Source organism: Fundulus heteroclitus, chromosome 8 (genome assembly GCF_011125445.2).
Source record: "Fundulus heteroclitus isolate FHET01 chromosome 8, MU-UCD_Fhet_4.1, whole genome shotgun sequence".
NCBI classification, from domain to species: domain Eukaryota; kingdom Metazoa; phylum Chordata; class Actinopteri; order Cyprinodontiformes; family Fundulidae; genus Fundulus; species Fundulus heteroclitus.
In genome coordinates, this window is record NC_046368.1 from 20,688,199 (window position 1) to 20,702,984 (window position 14,786).

The 14,786-nt window shown below is 40.6% G+C and overlaps 1 protein-coding gene across 1 annotated transcript in view; it reads left to right on the forward strand.

The window, feature by feature from the left end:
* Window positions 1-12,191: 12,191 nt before the first annotated feature.
* The window catches only part of itga1 (integrin, alpha 1), a 67,966-nt gene continuing 65,371 nt past the window's right edge, over window positions 12,192-14,786 (forward strand). The window contains exon 1 of the mRNA XM_012879782.3: window positions 12,192-12,513. Within this exon, the coding sequence (XP_012735236.2) occupies window positions 12,465-12,513 (49 nt within the window). The 5' untranslated portion in view covers window positions 12,192-12,464. The remainder of the gene's footprint in view (window positions 12,514-14,786) is intronic.

Sequence of the window (14,786 nt, forward strand, 5' to 3'; positions counted from 1 at the left end):
CACAGCAGCTCTGTTTTGGCACGCAGCAATCTGAATACAAACCAGTGAAGCCCCACCAAATTTCCTGCAGAGTGACAACTGGGTCTGGGGACGCACTTTGATGGAGATCCCATTCCTGTTATTGTTGGGTAAAAAGATCCAGAAACATAATTGCTTTTAACTTTTGACTCAGTTTTCATCACAATCACACTTCTCATAACATCCCGCTGTATCCATGTTAGCAAAAACTGGCTGTACAAAAGTCGTATGAACAAATCTGCTGCATCAATGACATCTTCAGGATTTGCCTGGAAAAAAAACGCAGCGTGGGATAAAGTTAGAATCCATAAAGTCAGCTTCCAGTGATGCAGAAGAGGCCATGTATGTACAGAGTGTGCAAAGGTTAACGAGATTCAGAGCAAGCAAGCGTGTGCAAGTAACTGTGGTCACCTCATACTCTGTTCCTCTAGAGCTTCTTAGTTCCTGCTTTTTGTTTCTAAATAAAATTATAGGTGTACCAGAAACAGTAATTTCTGTGGCTACTCATTGCAATCTGTTGACGAAGTGTTATGAAAAATTGATTTTATGTCGGAAAATCTATGCAATGTATAGCCCCAATTTGTCTTGAGTTTCTTGAAGTTGCTTTCAGCAAGTGTGAAACCTAAACCCATAACAATAGCTACGGTTGTCGGCATGTGGCCTCAGGACCATTGTGGGTATCCCGTATCGCGCTCAGGGACCTTGGCAGCACATAATGACAATGTAAAAGGAAATCATTCAAAAAGCGATTTTAGACTTAGACAACTTTATTTGTCATTTTGTATGCACAGAGTGTGTACAGAGCGAAATCTTGTTGCATACAGCTTGTAAATTGCAGTAAAAGTGAGTTACAGTATAAGGTGCAGCAGTGATTCAAAAGTAAACAATTTAAATGTAGACAATGCAGGAGAAGTCACAGTGTACAGGTGAGTATTTTTAAATCCATTTGTATGTGCAGAATTGATTGTGCAGAGGGCATTTGTGCTTTTTTCTTTCTTTTATTGGTTCTTACGTTTTATTCAGTGTGTCAAGAAGTTTAAATATCTTTCTCAATAATCATTGGATATTTCTTTATCAACAATTAGCGCAGCAAACCCCTTCTTATAACTGCTTAGCTGCTTTTTGCATGTTGAGAATTTATCTTTGATGAGCTCCACGTCTTTGAGGCTGGACGGCCTCTCCGCCATCACCCTAATCTTTAGCTGCCTCCACAGCGCCGCCAGCAAAATGTTAATATAACTTCCAGTCAGAATGAACATGTTGGTAAAATCAAACGGACCTAAATCTGCCAGAGTTATGACTATCTTCACAATATTATTAAACCAGATGGAAAGGAAGTTTGAAGTTTTATTATATGTTTTCAGATGTGTTTAGTGGGGCATGAAGTGGTTCATGGAAGCATTGCTTTGTGCTCTCTTGTGTTTCTTTGCTCCAAAACCCTCTGCTTTGTGATGAGCTGTGTCTCTTTCTTCCCTCAGGCGGTGGACGCAAGCCGTTGCAGACATTATTATTTTTTATTTTATTTTTCTTTCATCATATGAAGTATCCCGGGGCCCAGGTCCTATGTCCTTAGCTTTGCTTTTTCTTTCCCCATGGAAAGCGCTCAAGTGTCTACTCCTTTGTTTTTTTTTTCTACTCCTTTGTGTCCTCTCATACAGAACCTGTTTCTGGTGGTGGAAGTCTCTTTTTGTTTAAAGGCAGGGGTTCCTCTCCACTGTCACCACCAATGCAATCGGCTGGGGTTACTGTAATAACTTTTTTTTAATAATTGCTACAATATAAAAAGCTAAATTTCACTGTAATGTATTATGTTTAGAGCTGAATGTAAATGTCAATTTCAACTGAAGGAGATGTTTTATAATTAGAAATTGAATTCACCAATTTGTCTTATAATATAGGAAAAACATTTGTTATGAATAGGTGCTATATCAATAAACTAAACTGAACTGAATTGAATAGACCAGCCAAACAAAATAAGCCATTCTTTCCCATCACACCATTTATTATTGAACAATCAATTTCTATCGTGTCAAAGACTGATGATGCAATTTTGTGAATAAGTAAGCACTGATTAAAATCTTTTTTAAGCAATTTTAATCTTTTAAAGCAATTTTGACGTCATTATTCTACTTTAGTTTAATGAAGTTCATATGAGCAGAGGTGACTTTTAAGCACAGGTATGAAGCTGCATGTGTCCAAACCCGTGGGATATTTTAGGGCTGTGTTGTCTGACAGAGATGCAATAAGCATCACTGTAACGGCTGGAAGTGACTCCCGCTGTGTCTGTGTCAGAGACAGAGAGCCAGTTATTGGGGTGTAACTGAAACTTGCTTGTTGTTGACAGAGTCAGAGGGTCCTGACCTTGTGTTGGCCCTGTGTGAAGTAAAGCTCAGAGTCCTGGCTAACACGCAGGGAGAGGAGATTGATTGAGATTGATTGATGCCCTCATATGGGAGACAATTGTTTTTCTCTGCCCAGGGAGGTCACTTTGAAGATACTCATATGATCCTATTTGGGTGTCAGAGCTTCAGTCGGATGCATAACCCTGTTCAGATTGGTCTTGTTCTCAGATCATCTTAATGTGTTGAAGTGGTTCAACTTTGAGGAGTTACTTTTCCAAGAGAAAAATATTATATTTACGTCAATGTTTCAATAGAGAACTGATGCAGGACAGCTAAAAGTTAGCTGCATTTTGCTTTAAAATGTATAATTAATTGAGTGAGATTTTAGGATGAGAGGAACCCAGAGAGAACACAGTAAGCACAGGGATAACATACAAACTCCGTTCAGAAAGGCCCTGGCTGGTTTCCAAACTCAGGACCTTCTCACCACCAGAAACAGGCTCAATCATGCAGCCATCAAAATGATGAATGCTTCTCTATATTTCTTAACAACTAAAGAAGTGAAGATTGTTTTAAGCAGCCTTTACTCTTAAAACCACTTAATTCAATTTTGTAACCAATGGCCTTCAGGAGTCACCTAATCAGAAAAAAAAAAAAAAAATTTTTTTTCCCAGTGTCCTGTCTGGCAATGTGGCAATAAGATGCCACAAAGAGCTCATCAGATTTGACTTTCACAAGTGGACAAGATAAAAGGAAGAGAATGATAAAACAATTTTTGAAAAAAAAAAAACATGTACTTTGTTTAATTGAAAATATGCAGTTCCTATATTGTCCACGAGGGGCGCTGTGTTTTAATTAGCAGATTAAGCTTCAGGTGTGGAAAAATTCAAATAATTTCTTAATTTTTATCTGTTTGATGTATTTTGTCATGCAGGACAGTGTTTTTAAGTTCCAAAAAATGTGAATAAATGTTTTTCAACATTGTACAATCACTGTCATCAGTTCTTATGCATAATGCACAAGTAAATGTTTAACTGAGTAAAAGTATTGTTGAAATTGCACATACTTTTCTTAAAAACGCTGAGGTTATTCATAATATATTGTGTAAAAGTGAAATTAACTTAATATAAAAATCAATAACAAGTCCACATTTATTAGTTCTATTTAATCTTTCAATGAGTTAACTCGTGTGGCCCTCTTGAGATCAGATTGAGCTGTATGCGGCCCCTCAACCAAAATGAGTTTGACACCCCTGCCTTAATCTGACATGTGTTACAGAGAGAACACCAATGAGCAGCCAAGAGGCCCGTGGTGACCCTGGGGGAGTTGTAGAGACCCACAGCTCAAGTAGAATCTGACACTGTGTAGTTGTGTGCTCCGCACGTTATTACTGGACAAAGCCATTGCTAAACCAAAGACATAATAATTCCCTTTTAATGTTTACCACATACTATTCACTTGACCAAGCAAGCATGTGGAAGAAGTCATTCTGGTCAGATAAAACAACAATGAAACAAAATACTATGTGCAACAAAAAAATAATAAAAAAATCTCCTATGGTAAACCATTGTGGTGGGAGCTTCATGCTGTGGGGATGGTTTGTTTCTGCAGGGGAAGGGAAGTTGGTCAATGTTAGATAGGATGGACGAAGCTAAATACAGGGCAGTCCTGGATGCAAAGCAGTTTTAATGTCTGCAAAAAACTTGTGACTGTGGTGAAGGTTAACCTTCCAGCAGGACAACGGCCTGAAACATGAAGCCAGAATATCCACGTGTAAATAGCCAGTCCAGACCTAAAGACAATTGGAATTTGATGCCTCCTATCTAATCTGAGTGAGCTTGAACGATTTGAACAACAGGCAATATTATAAGTCTGTAGATAGAAATATATGCTGAAAGGCTTGCAGCTTGTTCTGTTAGTTCAGAAAATTAACTATTGGCTTCTCAGATATTTTTTATTTATTGTAAAAGATTAAGTCAACTATGTTTCCTTCCCCAGATGACTGAGCAGTTATTTCCTATCTACAAAAGTTAAACGAATCGAAAACAAAAAGGCCAGACAGTGAACGCCGAAGAGGAACAAATATTTAGACATTATTTCCATTTGCTCATCTCTGTCTGGTTAGTGTCGGAGTTGAGAACAAAGTCAAAAGCTGTTCTCATCAAATAGTAATCAGAACGGCAGGGCCTGCTTTCTTTCACCCCGAGCTGCCACACACCATAGCCCTTTTCCCTGAAGTTCATCCTTTGGCGGTGGTATTGCTAAGTCATGCCTGCAAGTTGTGCTTTTAGGAAAGGAAGCTCGGCACTGCAGCATGAGAAACTCGTCTTATATCTCTATTCCGGTGCCATTTGTGTTTTTTTTTTAAGATTAGCCATGTTGAAGTAAAAGGCATTTTCTGCAGCTGCTCAGAACCAACATCCTTATAGTGTTATACAAGAGTTCCTCTGCAAAAAACTAAGAGCTGTTACCTCTTTGAACCCTAAAAATGCTTTTCATCAGCTTTATTCACTATATGTGGTTTGTTTATCAGTGGGCAGAAAACTTCTCAGAAATTCCTAATGAGCATTTCGGATTTCTAAGCACACACACATACAAAAAAAACAAACATCTTATTCACATGTAAATAACAGCAAGGAAGGATTGATGCAGGAATTAATGTACTTTATGATACTTTTCCACATTTTGAAATGAAAATGCATTTTGGTTTCATGTGTTGGTGCGCAACCATTGTTGGGGAGGCTTCATATTTTAACTACATAGTGACAAAAAAATACGTTAAAGCTTACAGTAAATATTTGGTATAATTTTTTATTCTGGCTCCAACATTTTTTCTTGTTTGGACACCGAAATCACTATCCGACTGAATTATAACTGCTGTATTTACTCTAGTTTTATCTTTGTTTACGTCTTTACGATCCCCCGAGAAACCAACCTTGCTCTCAATGGAATTAAAGGAACAAAGTCTCATTCCACTCTTTGCTATTTAGTTGGAAAGATTGCAAAAACCTCTTTGATGGGTGATGGGTTAAAAGCAGAGAACAAATTTCGTTGTAATGTATGTTTCAATGTATGTTGCAATGATAATAAAGATGATATTACTATTACTATTACTATTTACTCTTTGATCCTAGACAGTTAAATATACCACTTTTTGCCCACTCGTTTCTAAGCTGTGTCTTTTAGTTGAGTCCTGCCTCAGTGTTTGCAGTTTTCTGCCATATCTATGTTTGCTTGTGTTCAGCTGATGAAAGCAACAGCTGGTGCAGCTATGTCTTGAAAATAATGAGTCGGAATGGTCGTTAATGCTCCATGGAAGACGGCAGAACATTATATTTGGCAAAAAAAAAGTTGCCAGTGCTTTGAACGTTATCACGTGTTGTCCCTTAACAACCACGAGCTTCAATGTATTTCATTGGGATGTTTTGTAATAGAGGAACACAAATCGGCACACTGATGTGAAATGGAAGGGAAAATGGTACGAGGTTTTAGAAAACTGTGATAGACTGGTGACCTGTCCAGGGCATACCCCGCCTCTCGCCCATTGACAGCTGGAGATAGGCACCAGCACACTTCACGACCCCAGCAGGGATAGGCGTGTTAGAAAATGGATGGATGGATGGATGGATGGATGGATGGATGGATGGATGGATGGATGGATGGATGGATGGATGGATGGATGGTTTTAGAAAACCCTTCACAGAAATAGTTATTTCTCTAGCACCTACTAGCATCTAGAGACGGATATTTTTTACCCATCTCGCAAAACAGTCGGTCTTGATAGAGAACACCCGTAAAAGTCAGTTTTTCAAAATAAAATGTATGCCAAAGGAAAACATCTGCACAGCATGGTGCTGCCATCACCGTAGGTTTACACTGGTGGTTGTGATGTAGACCCTGTGCACACAACAACTAGTTTTCTTGTGCTTCTACTGTTCAACGGCGCCTTCTCTGAAAAAGGCCTCCAGAGTGGAAGAGTTTGAAAGCATCCCGGTCCCCGTTGTCGTGTACACAGGACAAAACTGCATCTGGCTGTGTGGGGAGGCCCTGACAAATGCACTGTGTGACTGCAATTAGTAGAAATTAAGCAGGGAGGGTTAGTATGCATGTGGTTGAGCCTCAAATACAGTTCTGCCCACTAGTAGTGTGACAAGGAAATTAACCTGTTTTTAGCGTCGCTAATCGTGTGTTGTGCACGGACAATAACAAAACGTCATGTAGATCTGTTGACCGAAATGGAAAAACAGTTCACACCTAGTGTCTTGCATGCCAGCCAAAATGTTACTTTTAGTCTCCTCTAATCAGAGCATCTTCTTCCATGTCTGCTTCGCCCCTTGTGACAAACTGAAAAGGGGATATTTTTAAACATGTAATTTGATTGATTAGGAGCCAGTTCTCATTTACAGAAAGAGCAAAAGCATCAGTATGGGGAAAAGAGTGCTGAATACAAATTAGTAGTATGTATTTTTATTCCATGTAACATTTTCTTTTCAATTCACAATTAAGCACTTGCCTCGGCCAACTCATTCGGGGCAGAACATCTCATCTCATGTTGTTTCGGCCAAGTGTGACGTGCCTTTCCTCTACCAGTTCCTGTGTGTTCAGCCAGCTGGACTCGTCCGATAAAGTTGCCTGTGTCTGCGTGCTGCGCAAGTCTGCCTGTTTCCCCGTGAGTTCCAGCTGTCCGTTCTGGTGGTTCCCTGGTCCACATCGCCTGTTCTGGTCTGTTGCACCTGCATCTTCTGGTCTCCTGCTCATCCCTGCCCGCCTGCACCTTCAGACATAACTCATCTCTCTAGTCTGGTTCTGCTTGCCTGCTTCACCTGCCGCTACTGATCCCCTTCAATAAACCATTTAAATCGTAACTATGTGTTTGGCTGAATACCGGGTTCCCCAGCGTCATCCATTACAGCACTACTTTGTGGTGGTCTATCACAAAATCCCAATGAAATCCATTATATAAATACAATACACATTGACCTTGGCCACCCATCCATTTAAAAAAAAAAGTTGGGTTCTTTGCTGCCAAAAATTGTGTAAAAGATTAAAAGGGAATGAATGCTTCTGCAAGTCAGTCAGTGGCTCCATAACATTGTTTGACATGAACTGGTAACATTCTCCTTTAAGGGGAAAATGTGTGAAGATGTACTGCTAAATATGTTTTAAAATACCTCGCTATCAGTTCTGCATCAGACATCAAGCCAGTGAACACCAAACTTAGTATATATTTACTCTGAGCTGTCACTAACACAGCTGCACTGTCCCCCTGTATACACTGCACATTTCTCAGATCATCTCTGTATATGGCCTCCTCTGAAACAGAGGCATTGTTTCTACAAGAAGTTTGAGTTTAGCATCATTCAGTGAATTCATTATTAAATAAAATAATCATTTTATTTCCATTTACAGTAATTTACTGCATCTAGGAAGAGCAGTTTCCTTTGACGAGCTGTGTGGAAGCGATTTAAAAAAAAAAGGCAGTACGAAGCATGACTGCATGATACGAACCTCCATTTAAAGAAAGCATAGCTGAAACTGAAAGAAGAAACTTTAGAGGCTGGTATCTGTCAAGTCTTAATGCTCTCTTCCTGTCTCTCTGCATAGAGGAAGTTAAAAAGATAGAGAGAAAAATACATTAGCATAGACTCCCACTGCCGATATGCAGCTAGGTAAAAAAAAGAAAGCCAGGGCAACAAGGGGGGGAAACCATGTAGGAGGTAAAATTGAAAACATTGATTATCATCAGGACGGTGTTCTATACGTTGTTACCAGAGGAGCAAATCAAATGAGTAAGCCGAGGTGTGTTAAGAGGATGAGGAAAGGGTGGGTGGATGGGTGGGGAGGGAGGGAGTATTTTGTGCTTTGAAAGTAATCAGAGTCTTCCTGCGTCTCAGCCAGGGATGTCTGAGGGGGCTGAGGAGGACAGGAAAGACTCCTGTAAACTGTCTCATTTGTTGGGTGTTTCTGAGATCCTGTCTCAAGCAGACGTGCTTCTTTGTTTACATTAAAAACCAGCGCATGTTGTGTTTGCTGTTCACACCTGATGCATAATCTTTATACATTCTGCCGTTTTATATTTCTGGAAAACAAAGGGTGCATTGTATTGCTGTGGGATTGTTCATTTTTTTTCCCTATGCGTCAAAAGATCATAATATTTAGTCACAAGCGTTGGGATTGGTGACTTTGTTGATAGTAGTCATAGAAAAGATACAGGAGTGAAGGTGTGTGTGAGTACACTGTGTGGTTTTAATACGCTGTGATCACCTTAAAATACTTCTGCTGTGAACCTGATTTTTGGCTTTTGATGTTGTGTGTGTATGTTTTTATGCTTTTAACTTACTTTCTTAATCTATTCTTGTTCTAATGTACAGCACTTTGACTTTGCCCACACCTGCATTTAAAAACAGTGTTATAGAAATAAAGCTGATTCAATTAATTTTTATCTATATAGCGCCAATTTGCAACACATGTAATCTCAAGGCACTTTACAAAGTCAATTTCAATCAAATCATACAGACAAATTGGTCAAAAAGTTTCCTGTCTGGGGAAACCCAGCAGATTGCATCAATTCTTGACAAACTATTCACTCCTCCTGAAAGAGCGTAGAGCCACAGTGGACAGTCGTCTGCACTGTCCATGGCTTTGCAGCAATCCCTCATGACGAGCATGCATGGAACGACAGTGGAGAGAAAAACTCTCCACTGTTGAGTGGAGAAAAACTCTCCACTGTTGCTATATATTATTTATAAGAAAGTAATATATATTATAAGACAATACTAAAGATAACACTTGTTTCATCAGATGTTGCTGTGTAAAATCATCTTTAAAGCTGACACTTGTGACACTGTCAAAATATCATAAGTAGATCTTCTGCATTCACAGTCACAGATGTTCAGGATCTGATATTCCCATGAAATTCAATTTGAAATGAATGTGAGTCATTTTTGACCCACTTATGGAAGCTTACAGTAGTAATGCAAAAAACAAAGAATTTTGTCAGATCAATGAGAGGTAAGTTGAAATTTCAAATGGCATGGTTTCAATAACACATTTAATAGGAATAGCGTAATTATGAAATTAAAACAATTTATGTTTAAAAGACACTGAATGATAACAACATCACTGGATATGAACAACTTCAGACTAAGAGCTCTTTGACTAAGGGTTATAGGATCCTTTAATAGCAGTATATTTGGTGTCTGCATAATTATTCTCAAACGGCTGAGAGTTGATTGGCAGCAAGCAAAGTAAACACTGGTCATTCTAAAGCTGCAAAGATTGGACTAAGCTGAGAAGAGGAGTTGAAATAAGCTAAATCTGGTTCAAATTCCCTCAGTGAATTTAAACCACCCTATGATAAAGAAGCTTTATTATAGGATTATGGAAAAACTGAGCTCCTATCTGTGGGTCCTTGTTATTGAATCTCTGCAATCCGTGGAAATCTTCGGGACAGCTGTTGTATGCATTATAAGATAACACTACAAGTAAATGAATGATAATCAAGGATCCAATCCCATATGTTGTAAACGGATCTTCTTCGCCAGTATCCCTGTTATTATCCTTTAATAATCTGACTGATTTTAGGGAATTCTCTCTAACTCCTAACAGGAATGTGAAACCATATGCCTGGAGAGTTGATAAGTTTACAGCTTGTTGATTTTCAAATAATGTGCAAAAGTTCTGCACAAAAAAATACAAAACAACCCAGCCCTATAGATGTACAATGCCTTGCAAAAGTAATTGCACACCTTGAACTTTTGTCTCTTACACAAGTATTTTACTGGGATTTTATGCAAAAGACCAACAGAAAGTAGCACATAAATGTAAATTAGAAGGAAATTAATGCTGACAAGTACCTGTACACCTACCTATCCTTCCCTGTTGTTCTGATTAAATCTGCAAGTGATCCAGGGTATATCTCCTATGTCAATACCTGCTTTGCACATCTGGAGGCAGAATTTTTCTCTCAGTTTTCTTTGCCAAAATGCTTAAGTTGGATTGGACAGAGAGCTTCTATAAACACCAATTTACAAGTCATCTAGTGCTGGTCTGATTGTCCATTTGACACACCTGTGCAGCTCCACCCCGTTCACATTAGTCTTCACCAGATCCACCTGTATGTCTGACTATATAACCAGCTCTCAGACCAGTCACTAGTGCCAGATTATTTTGAGCCATCGGTAAATTAAATCCAGCGTCCTGAATCCGATCTGCCTGTTTCCTGATCTGTTTCTGTCTTCTGACCCTCTGAGCCTGCAAAGCCCGTCAGACCCGATAATTGTGCTGTGTGGATTTCTGACCTGTTTCTGTGCCCTGACTACCCACGGATTCTGCTTTGGACTGGTTTTGGATTTCCGATCACCCGGCTCTGACTCTGGACCTGCTCTCGTATTTGGACTCTGGTAATTCTACCTGATCATCCCACCTGACTCTGCTTTCTCGGTTCTGACCCTGTGCCTGCCTATCGACCACTGAGCACCTGCCAGTCCCAGGAATAAAACCCTAAGAGCTTCCCTGACCGGACTACAGATCGCATTAAGGCATCTCCAGCAACACACCCCACCAAGAGGAGCCTGCACTCACCATCCCAGCCAGCTCCTGGAGTATGAGAGTGGTTCCTATCCCTGATGCTGGCGATTCACCTGCAGCTGTTAACTCCTCAATAAACTGTTTTCTTACATTACCTGATTTTTTTTCTGGCTCAATTCTGGTTCCTCTGTTTCTGTTCATTACACACTCAGCTTATATTGCGCCCAATCCCGATGTTCTCCTTGCAGGTGGTGGGTCTACATATAGAGAAGGGAGCAGTGGAGGTGGCTTGGGCATCTGATCACGAGGCCCCTTGGGCGCCTGCCTTTGGGGGTTTGCCGGGAACATCCCGTTGTGAGGTGACCCCGTGGAAGAACTGGCTGAAGAGACGATGTATCCAGTCTGGTAACACCTTGGGATCCAATGAGCTGGTGGATGACGCTGGGGAGAGGGATGTCTGGTTTTCTCTCCCAGACCTGTTGCCCCCTGACCCAATCTAGGATAGGCAGAAGAGGATGGGTGGATATTTAATAAAATCCCAATAAAACCCTTCAATTTTTTTTCTGCAACTTACTGTATTTAAATTATTAGGACCTTTCTGCAAACGGTTAACTGAAACATATTTGAAGACAGCTTTGCTGCAGCCATGTAGAATTTAAGTTGCTAGTGAAATCAAATAGGAAATTTTCTTTTTACAAAATACTGAGTCTTGATTAGAGGAGAAAATACAAAAATAGGTATCCATGGCAAGTTTCCTCTGTCTACAAAGTACAGCTTGCAGTGTAAAGTGATTTATGCTTCAGATGAGTGATAAGAAACCTATCTCAACAGGTCCACGATAAAATGCTGAGTTTTCAGACCTCGTTTTGATATATTATAGCTGGGTGACCCCAAACCTCAAAAGCAACATAGAACTGGTGAGTGAGCACGGATCCCTGGGGGATATTTCCCCCTGGATGGTTGAGTGGCATGCCAGAGAGCAATTTCACTCATTTTATGTTGCAGCAGTGTTGTTTTTTTATGTGTTCTTATTAGATTTTCACTTTTTTCACTTTAATTTGCTAATCATAAAATCATGTTTTCCTTTTCAATTACAATCATTTAGAATTTAGCCACATTTTCAGGCGCCGTTCCTCAATAGCACACCGGTCATAAAGCAATGACTGCTTTGCGTCTCCAGACAGCCCCGGCGGTGACGCACAAGTTGCCCTCCCGCTTCTATTATATCCAGGTCTGTCTTCTCTGACCTGTGGCTAAATTGTGGATTTGTTCCAAGATTACATTGTGCAGCTGCTGTTTCTTCTTCTTCTCGGGAGGCAGACCAACCAAACTCCAAAGCGCCTCTGCGAGTGAGAGAAACAAACTCTAAACCCACGCCCCTCCTGCTATTTCCAGAACCGCTGTGCCGAGCGGACGCGGACAAGAGAAGCAGCATCTTCTTGTCAGCTCGAACAAGGGACCTGACTCTTGAAAGCCGAGGTGCAGGGCAAACCTCATGGACTCCTGTTAGTGCTTTAACAGTTTTCGCTTCTTGGAGGATCTGTGGAGGGAAACAACGAGGCGTGGTGCGCCAGGATGCTGCGGCTCAGTCCGATTTTCACTTTGACAGCAGCGGCGGTTGTTGGTGAGTAACGCCTGGAAGGGAGGAGCGGGGCATTTTTGACTGGGAAACGCATGAAATAACGTGACAGGTGGGAAAGATCGCACATGGCTGCAGCGGACCGAAGCGAACATCTTGCGGACTGAAGGAGTCTTATATGTGTGTGCCATTCTCTTTGCGCGCACTCCCACTGAGTGGTTCAAGCGCAGAGCAAACTATGCCGGTTTATTCTGCCTCTGTTGTCCAAATGCGATTATTCCGAGAGCAGCTGGGTCTTTTGACTATACAGTACAGAGGCAAATCAGTTATCACACCTTGAATTTAGACTCTGGACAAGTTCCAAACTGCTCAGGTGGGAGAATCTCTCCACAAGACAGCTAATAGTTATGAGCTATACAGACCTGGCTTCTAGAAATGTGGAAGAGTGCCCAGAATTTAGTCACTTTTGAAAGAAATTCTCAAGAAATTCTGTCAGCAGTTGCTCATTGGGCATGTGTGTGTGTGTGTGTGTGTGTGTGTGTGTGTGTGTGTGTGTGTGTGTGGGGGGGGGGGGGGGGGGGTATGACTCAAACTTCTTGTATGATTTCTTCTGTGGAAGAAGGCGATCCGGTCAAGTGGGAGCAAAATGGGGCTTTTGTAGCCACATTAAAAATGCCATGCACATCAGCAAGATCAAATCATCACCACGGCAAAGCATGGTGGTGGTAGAGTAAAGCTGGGGGGGGGGGGGGGGTTAGAAGATTTTCTTGAAAGGTAGCTGTTCAGAGTTGAGGGGGAAATTAATGCCTGGACGAAAGAAGCTAAATAGAGGGCAATCCGACAAGAAAATCTGTTAAAAGTGGCAAATGGGCTCCAAGAAACCCAAATTATCACAGTTTGTATTGCAGTAAAATGTGGTTCTGCTGGCATTGATCCACAATACAAATGTGTTTGTCACATTGAAAAAATTGTTTATAAAACTATAATAGTCTTTCCGTCTCACAATAGGGTTAGTGTTTACCAAGTCACTTCTTGTCCTAAAAACTACATAAATAAATGCCCAGACTCTCATTGACTGTAACTCGATGTGATTGGCTTTGGGGCGTTCTCTGTCTCAGATTCAGAGCAGCAGCCGTTACTAAGCTCTAGGTCATGTCTAAGTTTTTAAAACTCAGAGCAGGGTTGCTTGTAGCGCAAATAAGGACGCTGGCCCTTTAATTCTTGGATTCCTTTGCTTTCATGTGATACTGGCTTGTGATGGTCATTAGAGAATTGAGTTAAGGATACATGTGTGTTTGTGACTGTGAAGGGATCAGTCAAAGATCACATAGCAAATAACTTGTGTCACATTCAGATGGATGATTAATTAGGAATCCACACATGCCACCTTCTTTATGTATTACTCTTTTAGCTATCTGTGAATGAATTGAGTGACTTGAGTTCTGTTGTTCACTTTTAAGACATGACTCAGTTGGATGCATGGTGCACCGGTTCTTTTTGACACCAGGTATGCTCTCTATTTTGCCTTATATTTCTCAATCCATGCTGTTTTATAATAATAAAGGTACAAATATTTACCTAGGAACACTTTACTTTATTAAAAAGCCAAATGTGCTTTTAGTTTTGGTCACACGTTTACATGCTGTCATTGTCAGCATTTATGACAATTTATGAAGCATTCTTTTAGGGGTGGTATGATTAAATTACACACAACTTTGATTTATTGCATATTTTCTCTAATCCAACAAGTGGTCAAATTATAAATGCAAGCTCATTTGATCTACCTTTAAAAGTTGCAGCTCAGCTTTACAGACCATCAGCATGATGCTAACCAATATCCCTTTCTCTTGGGGAGACGGTTTGGGTCAGAAGGCTGAAACAATGGGGTGGTATAAACAGGACTTTGATCCTAAACACACATTAAAAATGAGTTTGTAATGGATAAATCAGATTAACATTAAGCAGTTCATTTTAACTGATGTAATAGATTCTTCCATGGCCTGCACACTGGTGCAGTTGGCAGCTCTGTTACCCTGTAGCAAGAAGGTCCTGGGCTCAAACCCTGGCATGCATGGGGTTTGTATGTTCTCTTTGTGCATGTATGGATTCTCTCTGGGTACTCTGGCATCTTCCCAGAGTCTAAAAACATAACTGTTAGGTTAATTTATCTCTCTAAATTGCCCTAAGATATGACTGTGTGTGTGTGTGCATGCATGGTTGTTTGTCCTCTGTGTCTGCGTTGCTCTTTGATGGACTGGTGACCTGTCCAGGGTGTACCGTGCCTCTTGCCCCATGAATGCTGGGAATAGGCACATATC